Here is a 23,907-nt window from a genome sequence, read left to right as displayed (position 1 = left end):
TTTGCTGAAATTATATTCCACTTTCATATACTTGTTGCTGCTAAAATGTGACTGCATTTGTACTAATCTGTGTTAAATGTGTTTATTAATACATTCCCATGTTGGCTGTTCTGATAGAAGTAATACTATGAGAGATCAGGAAGTCAGTGCCCTGAGAATGATTCAAATGCCATCCATCTGAAATGTGATCTCAGAACTAACTGTATTATGGTGTTTATTTCCCACTTGTCACCATGAACAGATACTTTCTTTATATTTGACACTGTAGTTTTCAGATGAGTAGATTGAGAGCCTTGTGTTAACACAGGGAATACTGGACTAACTGTAGAAGCCACTGGAACATTTTCCCGTCATATTTTCAACAGTGATTTTTTTCTGTTGTCCTAATTTTTTATGTTCGATCATATTCATCAGAAAATGTCATTTCTGCAATGTCCTCCATCACTTGGTGAGAGCACTGAAAAGCTGCTTCTCCCATACAGCACATTCTCCCAGCAACCCCTTCTTCTCCCACACTGCAGTTCACTCACTCAGATGCAGAGCCATTGTGATGGAGGGCTGTTCATCCTGTTCAAGGAGTGAATTATCCCAGAATGCCTCAGGATCTGCTCATTAATATTAACGTAACATTCATCAAAGTGAAAAAAAAAACCTTGTTTAGATCCTAAATTACTGGATGACATACTCCTGGTAATCCTCTGAAAAGTACAAACACTCTCTTCAACATATTCACCATGTGTGTTGAGTCTAGGGTCCCATCTCTGGTACGGTAAACATAATTAAATTGCAATTCACCATTTCTGTTTTTTGTTGAATCTGTGCATCTTTTCCTTGTATTTACAAAGTGGTGAGTCGCCCTTTCTTTGTATGTTTTAGAAAAGATGAAACAAGTTGGTTCTGACCAATTCCCATGTGTAAAGGCTGTTCTCTCAATTAAAAATGTTTGCTTATAAATGTATGGATTTTATGGTTTGGTTCTAACATTCACATTTAGAGAAAGTGTGTTAGGTTTGAGAATAGGAGAGTTATTATTGCAAAAAGTAGTTCAGAGCAGAGCCCTTCAGTGTAACAGATCAGTGCCTCCCCCCTCAGCACCTGCAGTAGGTCCCAGCTGCAGCAGTGCAGTCTCTGTGCAGTCTGACTGAGGGAGGTTTTTGTACGGCTCTGTATCACTGTGTGAACACATGTTGACTGTTGGGGTAGTGAAAACTTTGACAGTAATAATCTCCAGCATCTTCAGCCTGGACTCCAGTGATTTTCAGTGTAAACTGTGTCCCAGATCCACTCCCACTGAAACGATCAGGAATCCCAGACTGGCGAGTTGTAGAATAATAAATCAGAAGCTTAGGAGCCTGACCAGGTTTGTGCAGGTACCAGCTGAGGTAGTTGCCACTGTAGACACTCTGACTGACTGTACAGCTGATAGAGACAGTGTCTCCCTGCTGAACAGCCTGAGCTGATGGAGACTGAGTCACAACTATATCTGCCATTGATTCTGAAAAAGAAAATAAAGAAATGTAGGTCAGTGGAAATTAATTAATTTCCAAACGCTGTGTCATATTCTGGCATATTTGAATGTACAATAATGGCACTTTTGTGAAACTTTGTACTGGGAAAAGTAGGCAAATAAAATTTAGAACCAAAATGACAAATTAAAATGTTTCAATCTTGCTCACCCTGAACAAAGAGTCCCAGCATCAGCAGCAGTAGAAAGACTGACATCATCATAATGCTGCCTGTGTCAGTGTCTGTGAAAGGACTGGACAGTCACTGATCAGTACTGGGTGTCTTAAAGTGTGTGGAGCAGTGAGGCAGGACAGATATGCAAAGCCCCTTCCTCTATACAAATCCTGTCACACACAGTTAGAGGAGCTCTGATGTGTGAACAGCAGGGGGTCTATCCAGGGCTGGGACAAGTGCACTATTCACTGCTGTCTTTAACCAGAAAAAAAAATGTGTGTGTTGAGGCTGCCCTATTAGTGGATGGATAAGTATTCCTTCCGTGTCCAAAAAACAAACAGATATCCAGACAATAATTCCGATTGAGTGGTGTTTCCATTTAGTCCAATCCTCTTGTTCACAGATATGTTTACGTTACCGGTGCTGGTGATTGAATGTTGCTGTGCTGGATGCTGTAGCTGTGTGTTAGCGGCTGTTGCTCCTGTGTGTGTTCGTCTCCGAGAACGCTAAGAACCGTATCTCTTCACCATTCACACACCTTGTCCCCTTACCTGTGATCACCTGACCTAATATGCACCCACCACCTCATGTGAATACCTGACACATCCAGTGTAGTGTGCCCCCAAAGTGGCTACAATAAATAAACTTATAAACAAGTAAATACAACTTTCTGAAATTGGATTGCACTATTAGTGCTGTGTCATTGGTCACAGGGGACTAAGATTGTGAAAAATGTGTGTCTGATGAATGTTTCAAATTAACTTTGGTGTGAGTACTGATGGAGGTTTCACTATTAGAAATAAGAAAGTCAGTGTTATCACACATGAACAGGCAAGGATTCAAATTTGAAGTAACACAATATAATGGTGAGTGTTTTGTCACCATGAGCTAGTCCTTCCATAACATTTGACACTTTCAGATTATTAGAATGAGAAACCTTGCGTTAAAAGAGGGAATACTTGGCTAACTGTAGAAGGACACTTTCTACTTCATCTCTCTGATAACTCTGACATTTTCTCCAGTCCAGCTTTGGAAGTATTTCCAACATATTTTCATCAGTGATTTTTTTCTGTTGTCCTCATTTAGTATGTTGGATCATATTTATCAACAAAAGTTATTTCTGCAATGTCCTGCATCACTTGGGGAGAGCACTGAAAAGCTGCTTCTCCCATACAGCACATTCTCCCAGCAGCCCCTTCTTTTCCCACACTGCAGTTCACTCACTCAGATGCAGAGCCATTGTGATGGAGGGCTGTTCATCCTGTTCAGCTAATACAGGCAGCCTGCAGACAGACTGCAGGTGAGCAGAAGAAAGGCTCTTGTGTGATCAGACAGGGGAAACCGAGGCGATTGACACCCTCCCACTGATCAGTTCTGTGGCCAATTCTGCGCTCCCTTGCGGGGCTGCTTCAAACAGTCAGCACTGGCCAGGTCGGGGTTTAACACCAGGCTGCAGTTTCCTCTCTCTGATTATAATGTAGTGCTTTTGGATCAGGAGCAGCAGTAGCTCTCTGTCTCGCTCCTGTGGTTTGAGAGTGTAATGGCAGCTTGTATGGTGTACGGAGGGAGAGAGCTCAGGAAGCAGAACCCATAGTGGTTCCTCTACAGTCAAATAACACTGAATTCTGGAGGATTTTGGGGGGCAGATCAATCCTGCATTACTTAATCAAAATTTCACTGAACATAATCTTCAAAAACCATGAAAGTGCCTCCTAAATCCTGGCTACAGCAAATAACAATGCTTAATGCTTTCCCTTACCCCTACATGTAAGATAAAGAAAGAGAAAAAACTAAAATTATGATATAGCCCTGGTCAAACCTCGAATATGTACAAACATCCCTTTGAACATATTTCATGGGTGGGCTAAGAGTCTAAGACCCCATCTCTGGTACAGTGACCATAATTCACAATTTCAGTCTTTTGTTCAATCTCTGCATATTTTCCTTGTGTTTACAAAATGGTGATAGAGTCCCCGTTCCTTTTTTTGTTTTAGAAAATACGGAGTGAATTGATTCTGACCAATTCACTGTCATGAGTGTGTTCCTTTCAATGTCATATTTTTGCTTATGAAATAATAACGGATTTTAAGAGAAAGCATTGGATGTGCCAACATTAACATTTAGCAAACATGTTTTGGTTTGAGAATATGAGAGTTATTGTACAAAATAGTTCAGTGTCCGTGTTTTAGAGCAGAGGCCCTCAGTGTTCCAGATCAGTGCCTCCCCCTCAGCACCTGCAGTAGGTCCCAGTGCAGCAGTGCACTCTCTGTGCAGTCTGACTGAGGGAGGTTTTTGTACGGCTCTGTATCACTGTGTGAACACCCAGCTACCACTGATGTAATGTAAACTCTTACAGTAATAATCTCCTACATCTTCAGCCTGGACTCCAGTGATTTTCAGTGTAAACTGAGTCCCACATCCACTCCCACTGAAACGAACAGGAATCCCAGACTGGCGAGTTGTGGCGAGATATATCAGAAGTTTAGGAGCCTGATCAGGTTTCTGCAGGTACCAGAGGAGATTGTGGCCAGTGCTTGAGTGGTAGTGAACACTCTGACTGACTGTACAGCTGATAGAGACAGCGTCTCCCTGCTGAACAGCCTGAGCTGATGGAGACTGAGTCACAACTATATCTGCCATTGATTCTGAAAAAGAAAACAAAGAAATGTAGATCAGTGGACATTAATTAATTTCCAAACGCTGTGTCATATTCTGGCATATTTGAATAGACATTGGCACAGTTGTGAAGAGTTGTATTGTGAAAAATCAGTTAATGAAATCAAAAATATTTGCATGGAAATGGATGTCAATGCACATTAGTATTGTCAAACAAAACATTTGACCATAATGACACGATTTTGAAAACACACTTGTTGTTAAAAAACAACAAAGATGATATAAAATACTACCAAAATCCTGAGTTAAAATGAAAAATAATTTCTCACCCTGAGCAAAGAGTCCCAGCATCAGCAGCAGTAGAAAGACTGACATCATCATAATGCTGCCTGTGTCAGTGTCTGTGAAAGGACTGGACAGTCACTGATCAGTACTGGAGGTCTTAAAGTGTGTGGAGCAGTGAGGCAGGACAGGAATGCAAAGCCCCTTCCTCTATACAAATCCTGTCACACACAGTTAGAGGAGCTCTGATGTGTGAACAGCAGTGGGTATTAATGGTAGCTTTGCTGAAATAATATTTCACTTTCATATCCTTGTTACTGGTGAAATGTGACTGCATTTGTACTAATGTTTGTTAAAATGTGTTTATTAATACACTCCCATGTTGGGTGTTCTGATAGAAGTAGTACTATGAGAGATCAGGAAGTCAGTGCCCCGAGAAAGATCCAAATGTAATCCCTCTGAAATGTGATCTAAGAACTAAGAGTATTATGGTGTTTATTTCCCATTTGTCACCATGAACAGATACTTTCTTTATATTTAACATTGTAGTTTTCAGATGAGTAGAATGAGAGCCTCGTGTTAACACAGGGAATACTGGGCTAACTGTAGAAGGCACTGGAACGTTTTCCCGTCATATTTTCAACGGCGATTTTTTTCTGTTGTCCTAATTTTTTCTGTTTCCCTAATTTTTTCTGTTTCTTCTCCCACACTGCAGTTCACTCACTCAGATGCAGAGCCATTGTGATGTAGGGCTGTACATCCTGTTCAGGGAGTGAATTATCCCAGAATGCCTCAGGAACTGTTCATTAATGTCAATGTAACATTGATCAAAGTGAAAAAAAAAAACCTTCTTTAGATCCTAAATTACTGGATGACGTACTCCTCTGAAAAGTACAAACACTCTTTTCAACATATTCACCATGTGTGTTGAGTCTAGGGTCCCATCTCTGGTACAGTAAACATCATTAAATTGCAATTCACCATTTCTGTTTTGCTGAATCTTTGCATCTTTTCCTTGTGTTTACAAAGTAGCGAGTCGCCCTTTCTTGGTATGTTTTAGAAAAGATGAAACAAGTTGGTTCTGACCAATTCCCATGTGTAAAGGCTGTTCTCTCAATTACAAATGTTCGCTTATAAATGTATGGATTTTATGGTTTGGTTCTAACATTCACATTGAGAGAAAGTGTGTTAGGTTTGGGAATAGGAGAGTTATTGCACAAAGTAGTTCAGAGCAGAGCCCTTCAGTGTTACAGATCAGTGCCTCCCCCCTCAGCACCTGCAGTAGGTCCCAGCTACAGCAGTGCAGCCTCTGTGCAGTCTGACTGAGGGAGGTTTTTGTATGGCTCTGTATCACTGTGTGAAAACCCAGCTACCACTGATGTGATGTGCACTCTGACAGTAATAATCTCCTGCATCTTCAGCCTGGACCAACATACGCTGACTAATAAATTTAACTTTACACAACTTAAAGCTACTCAAAAGATTAAACATGAATAGATAGTAATTCTACATGATTAATAGAACTAAACTTTAAAACTTTAAACTTAATCTAAATTCTGAAAAGAATACATTGATACAATACAAGTTATTTATTAAGTTGTAAAACAACCTGCCATTTCAGACATTAACTTTTAGCAGAATATTTCAGATCAGAATGAAAACATGGGCACTTTGCCCTCAATGAGCAGAGTGTCTGCCTTAACAGTTGACTAGAAAGCAATACGTGATACACACATAACAAGTTTATGGCATTGACAAAGCATTTCCAAAGGTGCTCACAATCATTATCAATGGCTGAACCCCCTATGCATGACAACAAAGTGACAGCTTTTTAACAACACCAAACTGAACATGTTGGATGGTAGAAAATTAACCCTCAAAAATCTTTTTGTTCATCCCCTGACACATCAAACAACTACATAATTTTAAATTCACCTAAAAAACATTTACAGGCTTCCTGTAACAAGCAGGCCAATGTTAACATTTACATGTGGGCCGCTCCTTTGAAAAAAAAAACAAAAAAACAAGCCTTCTGTATGAGCACAAGAATGTATGGAGCCTTTATGTATAATTACACTGAAGCTTTCTGTTTAGTTCAACAAATCATTTTTCAAATTCAGTAGGGATGGTTTCAGTGGTTTGTTCTCCAGACACATCTGTATTTTCCGAATGAACGTGAATGTGTGGATGAGTTTCTTTGGATACTCCAAATTGAAAGCATAAATGAGGCCAAACAATATAAATGCTTCAGCAAACCTTGGAAGATCCCTCAAAACAACCTCCCCCTCAACCACAACGAAGACTACAACCACTTCTCGGCACTGAAGGTGCCCGCCCCAGATGTGAGGAGAGCAACAGGAGCAGCGCTGATATCTTGCTCCTCTTCTTGCTGCAAAACATAATCAATGCAATTATCAGGTGTTCTAGAAGCAAGATCACAAGTCATAAACTATATGTACTCACTGTGGCTCCCTTCTGTTTTTCTGCATCACTCACATGTGACCATGTGTCACATGGTACAGTATATTGAAGGTTAATGGTGGTAGTAATCTTTTTTCCTGTCATTACTGGATGCGTCATGAATCTTTTCTAAAGTGATAATCACGTAACATTCAGATTCTGTAGAAGCTACAGTACCATGAGGCTGCAACAGTATGCATGACTTCTATCCTTATAGAAGAAATCCATGTCAGAAATTCTAAAAGTGCTGTGACCTTTAGGTTATTTCCATTCATCAAAAGGAACAAATGATTACATCCACTAATGACTTTAATTTGCACACATTCAAGTTTGTTTTTATGTTAGTATTATTTTATATTAATAGTGCTTACATTGCAGGTCTTGAAGAACTCAGAATCATCCTCACGTAGGTAGACAGGAAGTGCACAAAGGGACAAAGTGAGTCTCATGTTGACATCATGTTCCTCCTTGATTAACAAATCAAAAATGATAATAATTGTAGAAATATTTCCCCACTTGTTCACTGCAGTCTAGGCCCTACCGACAATGATCCCTAGATGTACAGGAAGGTAATCAAACAAGCGATACAGTCATGGATGAAAGTATTGGCTCGCCCTCTGGAAGTTTTGGTTTTCTAACAAAATTTGCACACTTTTGGAAGTTTTTTGATGAAATAACCAAACCAGGACCATTTCAATGCAGATTGAAATGACACACCTCTTGGCCTCCACTTGAGCCTAAGAGAGAGAACAAAAACATAAATATAAGCTTCATACATTATTTGTTGGACATTTATCACAAGCATAATCAGTCATGCTCATTTACTATCACGTAGCAACGTTGTCTATGCTGTAAATCTGTGGTTATGCATAAATTAACTTCATATCTAACTCTAGGCTAATTGTCGACTTCTCATTACTTCTTTCTCATGACAATCGCACATATCAAAAATGGGTACGGCTAGTAGTGTCTACCAACCTGCTGTATTTTTCACATTCATTTCAGATAATGCTGTGACCCGAACATATTAGTGCATTACACGGTTGTCATGCTCACTACGTTTACTTTAACACTTACACCTGCTCATCTATAGTCACCTAGGTGGAAACAATACAAACTAAAAGCTATGTTAAATTTATCTACCATGGATACTTCGCTAGCGAGCCGTTACCCACAGATAGCTAAGCTAGCAAACGGTCAACGGTACAGAAAAAAGAAATCGACTTACTTACCAAATGAGAACGCTTATAACAAAAAGCAGGACAAAACTTATGAAAATGATCGCTTGACTCGATGATGAGACTTGCAGGTACATGCAAAAATATGTTAATATTCTTATCCGTTATGCTCGAAAATCTCTCATGCCCGCTCGAGGTTAGCCATCTTGATTTTTCTGAAAGCCTAGAAAGACGTTGATGACATCAGACGCTACGTACGACTGGATACTCAAAATTATTATGTAGCGGTGCAATGTTTACTCAAAGAATTATATTCCAATAAAATTAAAACCTCATTAGTCATTGACAGAACACAACAGTTTAGAGTTTGGTTAACTAAATATCAGGTTTTAAGTACTACATTGATGATATTTGTAAGTTAGTATAACTGTTGGGGTTTGCAGTGTGAGAGACCTATGTGATAAACACAGATAAACATAAACCGTTTTTATTTTTCCTAACTGCCTGACTTTTCTGGTCATCAAATACACCCACAAGGCCTAATTTTATCTCTGCTGTTGCTTTTCCTCTGCTGCCTCTCAGTTACACTCACTGTATAAAGATCCCAACATGTGTGTTATTCCTGTTCATCACAGGGTGTAATGCTATCGATGTCTAACTGTTTCAGCGCCACTAAGATATCTATGTTCAGGAGTTGGTAGTGTTCTGAATAATGCATCAGACACTGTGTTACTCAGCATTGGCTCACATTTATATGCAGTTTGTAAACTCAACACTTGCCAAATTCACTTTGATGAAGAAATAAAATAATTATTTCATCTTCGTTTAGGTCAAAGATAAAAACAGATGTTGAATTAATGAGGAGAACCCTGTATCCACTTCTTGATCAGCTTTCTGAATATCATCTTAACGGTCGTTTCACAATTGTCCAGCAGGGGACTTACGAACACTGCACAGTCGGTCGGATCAACCATCTGTACAACTGGCAGGTTTTTAAACAGCCAGTTAATCAGACTCAACCACTGTGGTGGACTTTCGGTGGCGGGACCAACCTTTCAGTTTCTACACAATAAGACTTTTCAGGATTTTCAGGAAAGAGTTGGAAATTCGATCAGTTGTTATTGCCTACATGCATTTTAGGTTTTGCGAATTGCTAGCATTGTATATTTCTATCTTATTACAACCGAGTCAGTCGTTAAAATAAACATAAAAACAACATGAATTTGAAAAGCTCAAGAGAGTAAGATACATTTGTGTAGCATATGCCTGGCCTACATAAATAGTTAATGGTGTGCTGTTACACATTATAAACGGTTGACTCAAAATCTGCGTTAAGTCAGAATGAAAAAGGCACAGGACGGCTGTGTGTCTTGATTGAGAGGTTTTTGTACGGCCGGTGAATGAGTCTGTATCACTGTGGTACACTTTCGGTAGCGGAACAAAATTGTCAATTGGACGTAAGTAATTTCTATTTCAGATACATCCATGTCGTTGTTTGTGTTTTCTTTTTCAATATATTGTCATTTTACGATGTTAGATGTCGTCCATCAAAATTGTAATAATTCTCGCGATGCTTAAATAACAGGAATCCTTGCAAGATTAACCATTGATTTCAAATGATTTCTAATCTCGCCAAAGAAACGCTTCGTAGAGTAGAATATATTTGCTTATGATGCGTAAAATCTAAAAAAATGTTACACATTTTTCAAGCAAATGATTGACTCGTTTGAAAAGCGACGTTAAGTTAGAATGCACTAGAAAAAGCAGTGTCTTTTGAGCAAGAGGTTTTTGTACGGCTGGTGAATGAGTCTCTTCACTCGGGTTCACTTTCGGTGGCGGAAAAAAACTGTCAATTGGAAGTGAGTAATCTCTCTTTCAGATACGTCCGTATCGATATTTTTGCTGTATTTTTTAATATACTGCAATTTCCCGACGTTCAAACAAGATTATTTGAATAAGCTTGGCAATTTAAACTAGCTCACTAGATTCAAACAGTGTTTGTAGCTATCGCGTTGATGTTCAGAATACAGTCCTGAATGAATTTTATTCCGTGCAGAACTAAATTAATTGCATTGGTTCATTCGGTTGAATCAAAGCGGCTCTGTAGCAGTTTGAAGTGCAGCCAGATGTTATTTGCGTCACATTAAATGAAATATGATGATATAGCCTCTCCATCATCATGACCGGACTATTTTGAATTCTAAAACTTAAAATTACGAAGTCAAATAGTTATTTATTTTACATAGGCTACTTGATTGAAGATCGCGCTTGTTACGCGTTATGGTTGTTTTGCTGATTCAATTTGATCGTTTTATCATATTCGACTTTATTTTTGATAATTGTATAATTATAACGTATGATCGTATTATTAGATGAATAACACGTCTATTACATTACATGTTTTTTTAGTCCCAGGCTCGTGTCATAACGTTCCGTAGCTACTCGACACCATTGGTTTGAGTCTTTAAAAAAACGAGAAATGTCAATTTACTGAACATTTTTGCTGAATTGGTTAATCATTAAAAAAAAATAAAAAAGAAGAAGATGAAGGTTATATTGTTGTCGTATTTAGTGCGTATTTATTTGGTAAATGAGACGGAGCACAAATGAACCTTGTTTTCAGAGCAAAATGTCATTATCGATTAATATATATTTTTAAAGTATAAATTATAAGGATATGGCAATACAATCAGACAGTTGGAGCTGCAAAAGTGGAGCAAAATACAACTGTAACTACTCAAAAAAAAATGTTGTTGTGGTGATTAATTTTTCATTGTAAAGTGCAGTCACAGGTTCTGATAATAATGGAATGCAAATAGATAGAACCTTTAAACATGTGAATGTGCTTTATCCTGTACAAGATGAAGCAAACCAGGACACATTCTCTTCAGCCATTGCAAATAAGTAACACCTGATATTCTCTGTGTCACATTCCTGTCTTGCTGTAAGGACAGAATGATTGGCGCATGGGGGTGTGTCCACTCTCTGAGCTCATGTCTCTCTGTGTCTCCCAGGTGACACAGTTCCCACCCTCACAGTCCTGCCCCCCTCCAGTGTGGAGCTGGAGCAGGGAAAGGCCACACTGGTGTGTCTGGCCAACAAGGGCTTCCCCTCAGACTGGACTCTGCGCTGGAAAGTGGACGACGCCAGCTGGAGCTCGGGCGTGGCCGGGAGTGTGGGGGTCCTGGGGAATGACGGCCTGTACAGCTGGAGCAGCTCGCTGACTCTCAGTGCGGGAGACTGGAAGAAGGCGGGGTCACTGACCTGTGAGGCCACAAAGGGCTCCCAGTCTGCCCCCCCTCAGACACTGAGGAGAGCCCACTGTTCTTAGTAGGCCGGGTGGAGGCCCAGCTCACACACTCTGATCACACTGTTTTTACCCTGTTCTGCCCTCAGCCTCTCTGCTCCTTACTGCTGTCACACTGAGCTGAGCCTGTGTGTGAATCCTTCCTCCAGCCTGAGCTTCCAGTGCTAATATCTCACATATGCTCTGCTTGTGTTAAAACAAATATGCACACGTGTGCTCTTATTTGTGTTTGTGTGGTTTTGAGAATAGCTGTTAGATCAATTTCATTGACATAATAAAGATTCTTTGAAGAACTACTGTGTCTCTGGCAGTTATTATAAAAATGGAGGTTTGTGCTTCTGATGATCCTGTGGTTTTGGGGGTTCCCTTTCTCTGATTAAATCATAATTATATTCTTGGCACTGAAAATACTTTTACAAAACACTCAAAAATGAATACGAGATGAAAATGATAGAAGTAAATTGTCAAAGAATAGATATTTTTATATCATTCATCCATTAATTAATTCATTCATTCATTCATATTAATTTCCAGATATGTAGTGTTGCTGACATAAGTGTCTGGAGAAACCACACAGAAATGCATGCTGGGTGTTCATTTCTTTGAAAATACTATAATAATTACATGGATTGCTTTGTCCAAATAAAATGATAATAAGCACATGATCTATAAGAAATACCCCAGCTCTGGAGGCCTGCTGAGAGGAGCAGTGATGTGTGCAGTGTGCTCAGAGCACTTCTGTACAGCAGGATGTGTGCTCAGCTCACACTAACCCCCTGGGGACGGCCCAGACACCTGGCCACAGTGCTGCTCTATTCTGAGATTGAGTCAGTCCCACTGAGGGACAGCAGAACCAGCCTGCCCCGCCCTGCACATGCAAATCTGAGTTTCACCCCCACTGCTCACAGTTTCTCAGCCCAAAATACCCAGCCATGAGACAGCTGTTAGAACATGAGGAGGAGGAGGGCTCATTTCTGTAGTGAGGTGAGAAAGGGAGGGGGCTGTACCTCACACATGCTCTAGCATCAGTTTCAGATTAGAGATTTCATGTCTGGGGGTTGGGTTTTGTTCATTCTTTTACCTCTGATACATCAATGTCAGCACCGAGGGCATTCATTACAATTAAAACAATGAAGTGAACAGATTTGCACTAATGCCTTCAACACTTCAACCTGGTGACATATCCCAGTTTGGGTGCTGTACTGAAATTCATGATTTGAATGAGATACGTCTGTTTGTGTCTCTTTGATATTTTGAGATCCATGAGATTCTGCTCTCATCGCTGACTGGGATGGGTGTCACAGGATCTGCACTTGCATGGTTTTTTTCCTACCTCTCTGGTCGTTCCTACCAGGTGTCTTGGAGGTCCCATAGGCCTCAGTTCCTGGTCCTCTCCTCTTGTCTCTTTACACCATGTCTCTTGGTTCTGTTATCTCATGGCTTTTCTTACCATTCTTATGCTGATGACACTCAACTCTTTCTTTCCTTCCCTCCAAATATCTCGGTCACCATACAGATCTCTGCCTGCTTTGCTGATATCTCTGTGTGTATGACTTCCCACTACAGGAAGATTAACCTTGGCAAGACTGAGCTTCTCTACATCCCTGCCAAATCCTCTCCGACAATTTCCCTCTCACTGATTGTGGAGGACTTTGCAGTTTCCTCCTGCCATATGGCCAAGAATCTTGGGGTGACTCTTGAGACCCACATCACTCTCGCTCCACGTGTGTCCTCCATTGCCAGAACCTGCAGGTTCTCCCTCTACAATATACGCCGTATCCGGCATCTCCTGATGGAGAAAGCCACCCAGCTCCTAGTCCAGGTGCTCATCATCTCCCTTCTGGATTACTGCAACTCCCTCCTGGCTGGTCTCCCAGCTTGTGCCATCAAGCCCCTCCAGCTGGTCCAGAATTCCACCACCAGTCAGCCCAGGTTGGCTCATGTCACCCCGCTCCTCATTGGCCTCCACTATCTTCCTATTGCCGCACACATCCGCTTCAAGGCGCTAGTGTTGGCATTCCAGGCTGCTAAGGGGACTGCCCCGTTTTCAATCCAATCTTTCATTGCTCCCTACACCACAACAAGACCACTCCGATCTGCCAGCTTTGGTCACTTGAAGGTTCCGTCACTACGAGCATCAGATGGTCGAGCTGCATGGTGGTGCCTGTTTTCCGTTCTGCTGCATCAGTGGTGGAATGACTTGCCTACCACTGTCAGGACAGTAGAATCCCTCCCCATATTTTGTCGCAGGCTAAAAACACACTTTTTCAGACTATACCTTAGTCCTTCCTCCTGATTTCCTCCCCCACTTCCGATGTCCCTCTTGTCTAACCGTAACCCAAAAAAACAAATATTTTCAGCTCTTCATGCATCTTTTGCTAGTTATGGATTTGATGCTTTTAACCTTTGTAAATCTATTCACTTGTCAATTGCTTTGGATTAAAAGTGTCTGCCAAATGACAAAAATGTAAATGTAATGTAAAATGTGTAAATATCCCCTTTTAGAAAATTGAAGGGCTGGAAGTCATTGTCGCCCCCTACAGCCCTGAGTGCAGTATTGCTGTCCCAGATCAGTGCCTCCCCCCTCAGCACCTGCAGTAGGTCCCAGCTGCAGCAGTGCAGTCTCTGTGCAGTCTGACTGAGGGAGGTTTTTGTACGGCTCTGTAACACTGTGTGAACACATTTTTACTGTTGATGTAGTGGTAACTCTGACAATAATAATCTCCTGCATCTTCAGCCTGGACTCCAGTGATCTTCAGTGTAAACTGAGTCCCAGATCCACTCCCACTGAAACGATCAGGAATCCCAGACTGCCTTCTTGTGATGCCATTAATCAGAAGTTTAGGAGCCTGACCAGGTTTCTGAAGGTACCAGGAGAGACAGTCCTGGTTATTGTTGGTATTGTAGCAGTTGTCAACCCCCTGACTGGCTCTACAGCTGATAGAGACAGTGTCTCCCTGCTGAACAGCCTGAGCTGATGGAGACTGAGTCAGGACGATTTCTGCCATTGATTCTGAAAAGGAAACATGGAAAGCAATGTTAGGATATAAATATTTCTTGATTTATTTTTTTATGAAAAAAAAAAGAAAAATTTCAAAAAAAGTCAATAAAAAAAAATGTGTTTCATTTCAATGAGATCTGAGTACCTTACCCTGTACAAACAGTCCCAGCATCAGCAGCAGTAGAAAGACTGACATCATCATAATTCTGTCCTTGTCAGTGTCTGTGAAAGGACTGGACAGTCACTGATCAGTACTGGGGGTCTTAAAGTGTGTGGAGCAGTGAGGCAGGACAGGTATGCAAAGCCCCTTCCTCTATACAAATCCTGTCACACACAGTGAGAGGAGCTCTGATGTGTGAACAGCAGTGGGTCAATCGAGGGCCGGGACATATTTTTTGGGGTGTATGAACTGAATGTATTCTGAAACTGAGCCGATTGACACCCTCCCACTGATCAGTTCTGTATCCAATTCTGCTCTCCGTTGTGTGGCTGCTTCAAACAGTCAGCACTGGCCAGGTCTGAGTTTAACACCAGACTGTAGTTTCCTCTCTCTGATTATACTGCAGTGCTTTTACATCAGGAGCAACTGTAGCACACTGTCTCCCTCCTGTGGTTGGAGAGTGTAATGGCAGCTTGTGTGGTGTATGGAGAGAGAGCTCTGGAAGCAGAACCCATAGTGGTTCCTCTACTATCAAACAACACTGAATTCTGGAGGATTTGGGGGACAGGTCAATCCTGCATTACTTATTCAAATATGACACTGAGATTAGTCTTCCATGACCATGAAAGTGCCTCCTAAATCATGGCTACAACAAAGGACAATGCTTTCCCTTACCCCAACATCTAAAATAAAGAAAGAGAGAAATGTCTTTTGGTGTATCAGTGTTTTTCCACGACTAAGGGTGAAAGTGCGGTTAGTGGAGCTCATGGAGCTGAATGTGGAGTTTGGGAAAGAGCAGGAGGAACACTGCTGGGGGTGGGAGAGCATTCCTCCCTCCCTGTGCTCTTTATCAGTGGAGATCAGATCTGGCCTCAGCTGCACTTACACTGATAAACAAGTCTATGATTCACTGCTGAACTGAGACATTTCTCTGCAACCAGTAACCTCACAAATGTGCCCACACCCCCCACCACCCCAAATCTCAGGCCCTGAACTCTGATGACTTTCTGAATGATCTCTCTAATGTCTCAAAGATATTTTATCTCATTGATTATTTGCATTCATTTCCAAAGATTCTGTGTGATTATTGGGAATGGATTATCCCAGAATGCATGGCGATCTCCTCATCGGTATTAATGTAACATTGATCAACGTGAATTTAGACTTTGCCCTGGCCAAACCTTTAATATCTACCAAAATTTCATTCAACATATTTCAAGTCTGGGCTAAGAGTGTAAGACCCCATCTCTGGTACAGTGACCATCATTTACAATTTCAGTGTTTTGTTCAATCTCTGCATATTTTCCTTCTCTTTTTAAAGTGCTGATCAAGCTCCTTTTCCTTTTTTTTTTTTTTTTTTAGAAAAGATGAATCAAATGAATTCTGACCAATACTTTTATCTGAACTGTGTTTCATTCTTTTAAAATAATGACAGATTTTAACAGAAAACTTTGGATGTACGAACATTAACATTTCGAGAAAGTGGAATAAATTTCAGAATATGGGAGTTATTATTGCACAAAGTAGTTCAGTGTTTTAGAGCAGAGCCCCTCAGTGTTACAGATCAGTGCCTCCCCCCTCAGCATCTGCAGTAGGTCCCAGCTGCAGCAGTGCAGTCTCTATGCAGTCTGACTGAGGGAGGTTTTTGTACGGCTCTGTATCACTGTGTGAACACCCAGCTACCACTGATGTAATGTGCACTCTGACAGTAATAATCTCCAGCATCTTCAGCCTGGACTCCAGTGATTTTCAGTGTAAACTGGGTCCCAGATCCACTCCCACTGAAACGATCAGGAATCCCAGACTGGCGAGTTGTGGCGAGATATATCAGAAGTTTAGGAGCCTGACCAGGTTTCTGCAGGTACCAGCTGAGGTAGACGCCACCGTGCACACTCTGACTGACTGTACAGCTGATAGAGACAGTGTCTCCCAGCTGAACAGCTTGAGCTGATGGAGACTGAGTCACAACTATATCTGCCATTGATTCTGAAAAAGAAACCGGAGAAATGTAGGTCATTGGACATTCATATTTTCAGACACTGTGTCATATTCTGGCATATTTGAATATCCAATAATGGCAATGTTGTGAAACTTGTTGTACAGTGAAAAGTAGGCAAAAAATTTTTTAAACGAAAATCACAAGTTAAAATGTTTGAATCTTGCTCACCCTGAACAAAGAGTCCCAGCATCAGCAGCAGTAGAAAGACTGACATCATCATAATGCTGCCTTTGTCAGTGTCTGTGAAAGGACTGGACAGTCACTGATCAGTACTGGGGGTCTTAAAATGTGTGGAGCAGTGAGGCAGGACAGGTATGCAAAGCCCCTTCCTCTATACAAATCCTGTCACACAGTGAGAGGTGCTCTGATGTGTGAACAGCAGTGGGTCTATAGAGGGCTGGGACACGTGTACTATTCAATGCTTCTTTTAATCTGTCAAACATTCAAATGTGGAAATAACAGTTTCTGGCATTTAACTGTGTACATGGTCAAGAAGGGATGAAGTGGTGGTAAAATACAAATCCTCTCACACACAGTTAGAGGAACTCTGATGTGTGAACAGCAGTGGGTATTAATTGAAGCTTTGCTGAAAATATATTACTCTTTCATATCCTTGTTACTGCTGAAATGTGACTGCATTTGTACTAATGTTTGTTAAAATGTGTTTATTAATACATTCCCATGTTGGGTGTTCTGATAGAAGAAGTTCTATGAGAGATCAGGAAGTCAGTGCCCTGAGAATGATTCAAATGGAATCCATCTGAAATGTGAGCTAAGAACTAACAGTATTATGGTGTTTATTTCCCATTTGTCACCATGAACAGATACTTTCTTTATATTTGACATTATAGTTTTCAGATGAGTAGAATGAGAGCCTTGTGTTAACACAGGGAATACTGGGCTAATTGTAGAAGGCACTAGAATGTTTTCCCATCATATTTTCAACAGTGATTTTTTTCTGTTGTCCTAATTTTTCTGTTTCTTTTCCCACACTGCAGTTCACTCACTCAGATGCAGAGCCATTGTGATGGAGGGCTGTTCATCCTGTTCAGGGAGTGAATTATCCCAGAAGGCCTCAGGAACTGTTCATTAATATTCATGTAACATTCATCAAAGTGAAAAAAAAACCTTCTTTAGATCCTAAATTTTTGGATGACGTACTCCTGGTAATCCTCTGAAAAGTACAAACACTCTTTTCATCATATTCACCATGTGTGTTGAGTCTAGGGTCCCATCTCTGGTACAGTAAACATCATTAAATTGCAATTCACCATTTCTGTTTTGCTGAATCTGTGCATCTTTTCCTTGTGTTTACAAAGTAGTGAGTCGCCCTTTCTTGGTATGTTTTAGAAAAGATGAAACAAGTTGGTTCTGACCAATTCCCATGTGTAAAGGTTGTTCTCTCAATTACAAATGTTTGCTTATAAACGTATGGATTTTATGGTTTGGTTCTAACATTCACATTTAGAGAAAGTGTGATAGGTTTGGGTTTATTATTGCACAAAGTAGTTCAGAGCAGAGCCCCTCAGTGTTACAGATCAGTACCTCCCCCCTCAGCACCTGCAATAGGTCCCAGCTGCAGCAGTGCAGTCTCTGTGCAGTCTGACTGAGGGAGGTTTTTGTACGGCTCTGTATCACTGTGTGAATACATATTGACTGTTGGGGTAGTGAAAACTCTGACAGTAATAATCTCCTGCATCTTCAGCCTGGACTCCAGTGATTTTCAGTGTAAACTGAGTCCCAGATCCGCTCCCACTGAAACGATCAGGAATCCCAGACTGGCGAGTTGAGATATAATAAATCAGAAGTTTAGGAGCCTGACCAGGTTTCTGCAGGTACCAGTGGAGTTTGTTGCCACCGTATACACGCTGACTGACTTTACAGCTGATAGAAACAGTGTCTCCCTGCTGAACAGCCTGAGCTGATGGAGACTGAGTCACAATAATATCTGCCATTGTTTCTGAAAAAGAAAATGGATGTCAATGCACATAATATTATCAAACACTCTGTAGTATTCGGTAATATTCTAAAAATTCAACAAATAATAATGCCATTGTTCAGAACAGAGTTGTTTTGTGAAAAGTCAGAAAATAAAACGTCAAATTTAACCAAGATCACAAGTTAAAATGTTTTAATCTTGCTCACCCTGAACAAAGAGTCCCAGCATCAGCAGCAGTAGAAAGACTGACATCATCATAATGCTGTCTGTGTCAGTGTCTGTGAAAGGACTGGACAGTTACTGATCAGTACTGGGGGTCTTAAAGTGTGTGGAGCAGTGAGGCAGGACAGGTATGCAAAGCCCCTTCCTCTATACAAATCCTGTCACACACAGTGAGAGAGAGCTCTGATGTGTGAACAGCAGGGGGTCAATCGAGAGCCGGGATACATTTTTTGGGGTGTATGAACTGAATGTATTCTGAAACCAAGCCGATTGACTGATCAGTTCTGTGTCCAATTCTGCGCTCCTATGTGTGGCTGCTTCAAACAGTCAGCACTGGCCAGGTCTGAGTTTAACAGCAGACTGTAGTTTCCTCTCTCTTACATTCCTGTAGTGCTTTTTCATCAGGAGCAACAGTAGCACTCTGTCTTCCTCTTATGGTTGGAGAGTGTAATGGCAGCTTGTGTGATGTATGGACAGAGAGAGCTCTGGAAGCAGAACCCATAACCTTTTCTCTACAGCCAAACAACTCTGAATTCTGGACGATTTGGGAGGGAGATCAATCCTTCATTACCTATACAAATCTGGTTGAAATTATAAAGAAAATAGACTTCAATAACCATTAAAAGACCTGCTAAAACATGGCAAAAAATATGACCAAAGCTTCCCCTTGCCCCAACATCTAAGATAAAGAGAGAAATATATTTTGGTGTATCAGTGTTTTTCCATGACCAAGGGTGAAAGTGCGGTTAGTGGATCTCATGGAGCTGAATGTGGAGTTTGGGAAAGAGCAGGAGGAACACTGCTGGGGGTGGGAGAGCATTCCTCCCTCCCTGTGCTCTTTATCAGTGGAGATCAGATCTGGCCTCAGCTGCACTTACACTGATAAACAAGTCTATGATTCACTGCTGAACTGAGACATTTCTCTGCAACCAGTAACCTCACCAACCTGCCCCCACACCCCCCACCACCCCAAATCTCAGGCCCTGAACTCTGATGACTTTCTGAATGATCTCTCTAATGTCTCAAAGATATTTTATCTCATTGATTATTTGCATTCATTTCCAAAGATTCTGTGTGATTATTGGGAATGGATTATCCCAGAATGCATGGGGATCTCCTCATTGGTATTAATGTAACATTGATCAACGTGAATTTAGATTTTGCCCTGGCCAAACCTTTAATATCTACCAAAATTTCATTCAACATATTTCAAGTATGGGCTAAGAGTGTAAGACCCCATCTCTGGTACAGTGACCATCATTTACAATTTCAGTCTTTTGTTCAATCGCTGCATATTTTCCTTGTCTTTTTAAAGTGCTGATCAAGCTCCTTTTCCTTTTTTTCCCCTTTTTTTTTAGAAAAGATGAATCAAATTAATTCTGACCAATACTTTTATCTGAACTGTGTTTCGTTCTTTTAAAATAATGACGGATTTTAACAGAAAACTTTGGATGTACGAACATTAACATTTCGAGAAAGTGTAATATATTTGAGAATATGGGAGTTATTATTGCACAAAGTAGTTCAGTGTTTTAGAGCAGAGCCCCTCAGTGTTACAGATCAGTGCCTCCCCCCTCAGCACCTGCAGTAGGTCCCAGCTGCAGCAGTGCAGTCTCTATGCAGTCTGACTGAGGGAGGTTTTTGTACGGCTCTGTATCACTGTGTGAACACCCAGCTACCACTGATGTAATGTGCACTCTGACAGTAATAATCTCCAGCATCTTCAGCCTGGACTCCAGTGATTTTCAGTGTAAACTGAGTCCCAGATCCGCTCCCACTGAAACGATCAGGAATCCCAGACTGGCGAGTTGAGATATAATAAATCAGAAGTTTAGGAGCCTGACCAGGTTTCTGCAGGTACCAGCTGAGGTAGTTGCTGTAAACACTCTGACTCAGTGTACAGCTGATAGAGACAGTGTCTCCCTGCTGAACAGCCTGAGCTGATGGAGACTGAGTCAGGACTACTTGAGCCATTGATTCTGAAAAAGAAAGCATGGAAATGGATGTCAATGCACATTAGTATTGTCAAACAAAACATTAGACCATAATGACATGGTTATGAAAACACACATGTTGTTAAAAAACAGCAAAGATGAAAGAACTACCAAAATCTTGAGTTAAAATGAAAAATAATAGACGAGGCCCTTTCACACAGCTGCTCACAGGATTGGACAGGACTGCATATCAGACGGTAGTTTCAGCTCTTTTATGATGGTGCTGGAGTATCAGCAAAAAACAGCAAAGATGATATAAAGTACGACCAAAATCCTGAGTTAAAATTAAAAATTATTTCTCACCCTGAGCGAAGAGTCCCAGCATCAGCAGCAGGAGAAAGACTGACATCATCATAATGCTGCCTGTGTCAGTGTCTGTGAAAGGACTGGACAGTCACTGATCAGTTCTGGGGGTCTTAAAGTGTGTGGAGCAGTGAGGCAGGACAGGTATGCAAAGCCCCTTCCTCTATACAAATCCTGTCACACACAGTTAGAGGAGCTCTGATGTGTGAACAGCAGGGGGTCTATAAAGGGCTGGGACATTACATTACATTACATTACATTACATTATTGGCATTTGGCAGTTGATTAGACTAAGCAGGGGACAACCCTCCCCTGGAGCAATGCTGGGTTAAGGGCTTTGCTCAAGGGCCCGAAGGCTGTGCGGATCTTATTATGGCTCCACTGGTATTCGAACCACCAACCTTGCCTGTCCCAGTCATTTACCTTACCATTTACCTTGACCACTACACTACAGGCCGCCCTTGCATTATTCATTGATTTCAAATGATTTCTAATCTTGCCACAGAAACGCTTCGTAGAGTAGAATATATTTGCGTATGATGTGTAAAATCAAAGAAAATGTTACACATTTTTTAAGCAAATGGTTGACTCGTTTGAAAAGCGACGTTAAGTTAGAATGCACTTGTAAAGGCAGAGGAAGTCAGTGTCTTTTGAGCAAGAGGTTTTTGTACGGCTGGTGAATGAGTCTGTTCACTCGGGTTCACTTTCGGTAGCGGAAAAAAACTGTCAATTGGAAGTAAGTTTCTCTCTTTCAGATATTTTTGCTGTATTTTTCAATATACTGCAATTTTCCGACATTCAAACAACATCATTTGAATTAGCCTGAATGAATTTTATTCCGTGCAGAACTAAATGAATCGCATTGGTTCATTCGGTTGAATCAAAGCGGCTCTGTAGCAGTTTGAAGTGCAGCCAGATGTTATTTGCGTCACATTAAATGAAATATGATGATATAGCCTATCCATCGTCATAACCGGACTATTTTGAATTCTAAAACTTAAAATTCCGAGGTCAAAGAGTTCTTTATTTTACATAGGCTACTTGATTGTAATAAGATCGCGCTTGATACGCGTTATGGTTGTACTGCTGATTCAATTTGATCGTTTTATCATATTCGACTTTATTTTTGATCATTTTATAATTATAACGTATGATCGTATGATTAGAGGAATAACACTATTACATTACACATTTCTCTTCTTTAGTCCCAGGGTCGTGTCATAACGTTCCGTAGCTGCTCGACACCATTGGTTTGAGTCTTAAAAAAACGAGAAATGTCAATTTACTGAACATTTTTGCTGAATTGTTTAATCATTTTTAAAAAAAGGTTATATTGTTGTCGTATTTAGTGCGTATTTATTTGGTAAATAAGACGGAACACAAATTAACCTTATTCTGAAGGTTTTCAGAGCATAATGCCATTATCGATTAATATATTATTTTAATGTATAAATTAGAAGGATATGGCAATACAATCAGACAGTTGGAGCTGCAAAAGTGGAGCAAAATACAACTGTAACTACTAAAAAATGTTTTTCTTGTGGTGATGAATTTTTCATTGTAAAGTGCAGTCGCAGGTTCTGATAATAATGGAATGCAAATAGATAGAACCTTTAAACAGGTCAATGTGCTTTATCCTGTACAAGATGAAGCAAACCAGGACACATTCTCTTCAGCCATTGCAAATGAGTAACACCTGATAGTCTCTGTGTCACATTCATGTCTTGCTGTGAGGACAGAATGATTGGCGCATGGGGGTGTGTCCACTCTCTGAGCTCATGTCTCTCTGTGTCTCCCAGGTGACACAGTTCCCACCCTCACAGTCCTGCCCCCCTCCAGTGTGGAGCTGGAGCAGGGAAAGGCCACACTGGTGTGTCTGGCCAACAAGGGCTTCCCCTCAGACTGGACTCTGCGCTGGAAAGTGGACGACGCCAGCTGGAGCTCGGGCGTGGCCGGGAGTGTGGGGGTCCTGGGGAATGACGGCCTGTACAGCTGGAGCAGCTCGCTGACTCTCAGTGCGGGAGACTGGATGAAGGCGGGGTCACTGACCTGTGAGGCCACAAAGGGCTCCCAGTCTGCCCCCCCTCAGACACTGAGGAGAGCCCACTGTTCTTAGTAGGCCGGGTGGAGGCCCAGCTCACACACTCTGATCACACTGTTTTTACCCTGTTCTGCCCTCAGCCTCTCTGCTCCTTACTGCTGTCACACTGAGCTGAGCCTGTGTGTGAATCCTTCCTCCAGCCTGAGCTTCCAGTGCTAATATCTCTCATGTGCTCTGCTTGTGTTCATTAAAACAAATATGCACACGTGTGCTCTTATTTGTGTTTGTGTGGTTTTGAGAATAGCTGTTAGATCAATTTCATTGACATAATAAAGATTCTTTGAAGAACTACTGTGTCTCTGGCAGTTATTATAAAAATGGAGGTTTGTGCTTCTGATGATCCTGTGATTTTGGGGGTTCCCTTTCTCTGATTAAATCATAATTATATTCTTGGCACTGAAAATACTTTTACAAAACACTCAAAAATGAATATGAGATGATAATGATAGATCGCTTTAAGTAAATTGACAAAAAGATATATTTTTGTACCTATTTTTTAAATTCATATTAATTCCCAGATATGTAGAGTGTTACTGACATGACTGTCTGCAGAAACCACACAGAAATGCATGCTGGGTGTTAATCTATTTGAAAATACTGTAATAATTACATGGATTGCTTTGTCCAAATAAAATGATAATAGCACATGATCAATATGAAATACC

The 23,907-nt window shown here is 41.0% G+C and overlaps 1 long non-coding RNA gene and 1 gene segment (V, D, J or C); one reads left to right on the top strand and one right to left on the bottom strand.

Annotated features, from left to right (window-relative positions):
* Positions 1–6,308: 6,308 nt before the first annotated feature.
* On the bottom strand, positions 6,309–8,653 carry LOC133122999 (uncharacterized). The gene is made up of 3 exons (XR_009708173.1): positions 8,271–8,653; positions 7,410–7,775; positions 6,309–6,967 (listed from the first exon to the last, which is right to left on the bottom strand). It is a non-coding gene; the product is annotated as an uncharacterized LOC133122999 (long non-coding RNA).
* Positions 8,654–22,826: 14,173 nt separating this feature from the next.
* Positions 22,827–23,530, top strand: LOC133114723 (Ig kappa-b4 chain C region-like). The segment is given in 2 exon segments: positions 22,827–22,830; positions 22,947–23,530. Coding segments are annotated over 2 exon segments (315 nt in total).
* The last annotated feature ends 377 nt before the right edge of the window (positions 23,531–23,907 follow it).

Source organism: Conger conger, chromosome 2 (genome assembly GCF_963514075.1).
Source record: "Conger conger chromosome 2, fConCon1.1, whole genome shotgun sequence".
NCBI classification, from domain to species: domain Eukaryota; kingdom Metazoa; phylum Chordata; class Actinopteri; order Anguilliformes; family Congridae; genus Conger; species Conger conger.
The sequence above is the reverse complement of the archived record's forward strand: the minus strand, read 5'-3'. Positions and strand labels throughout refer to the sequence as shown.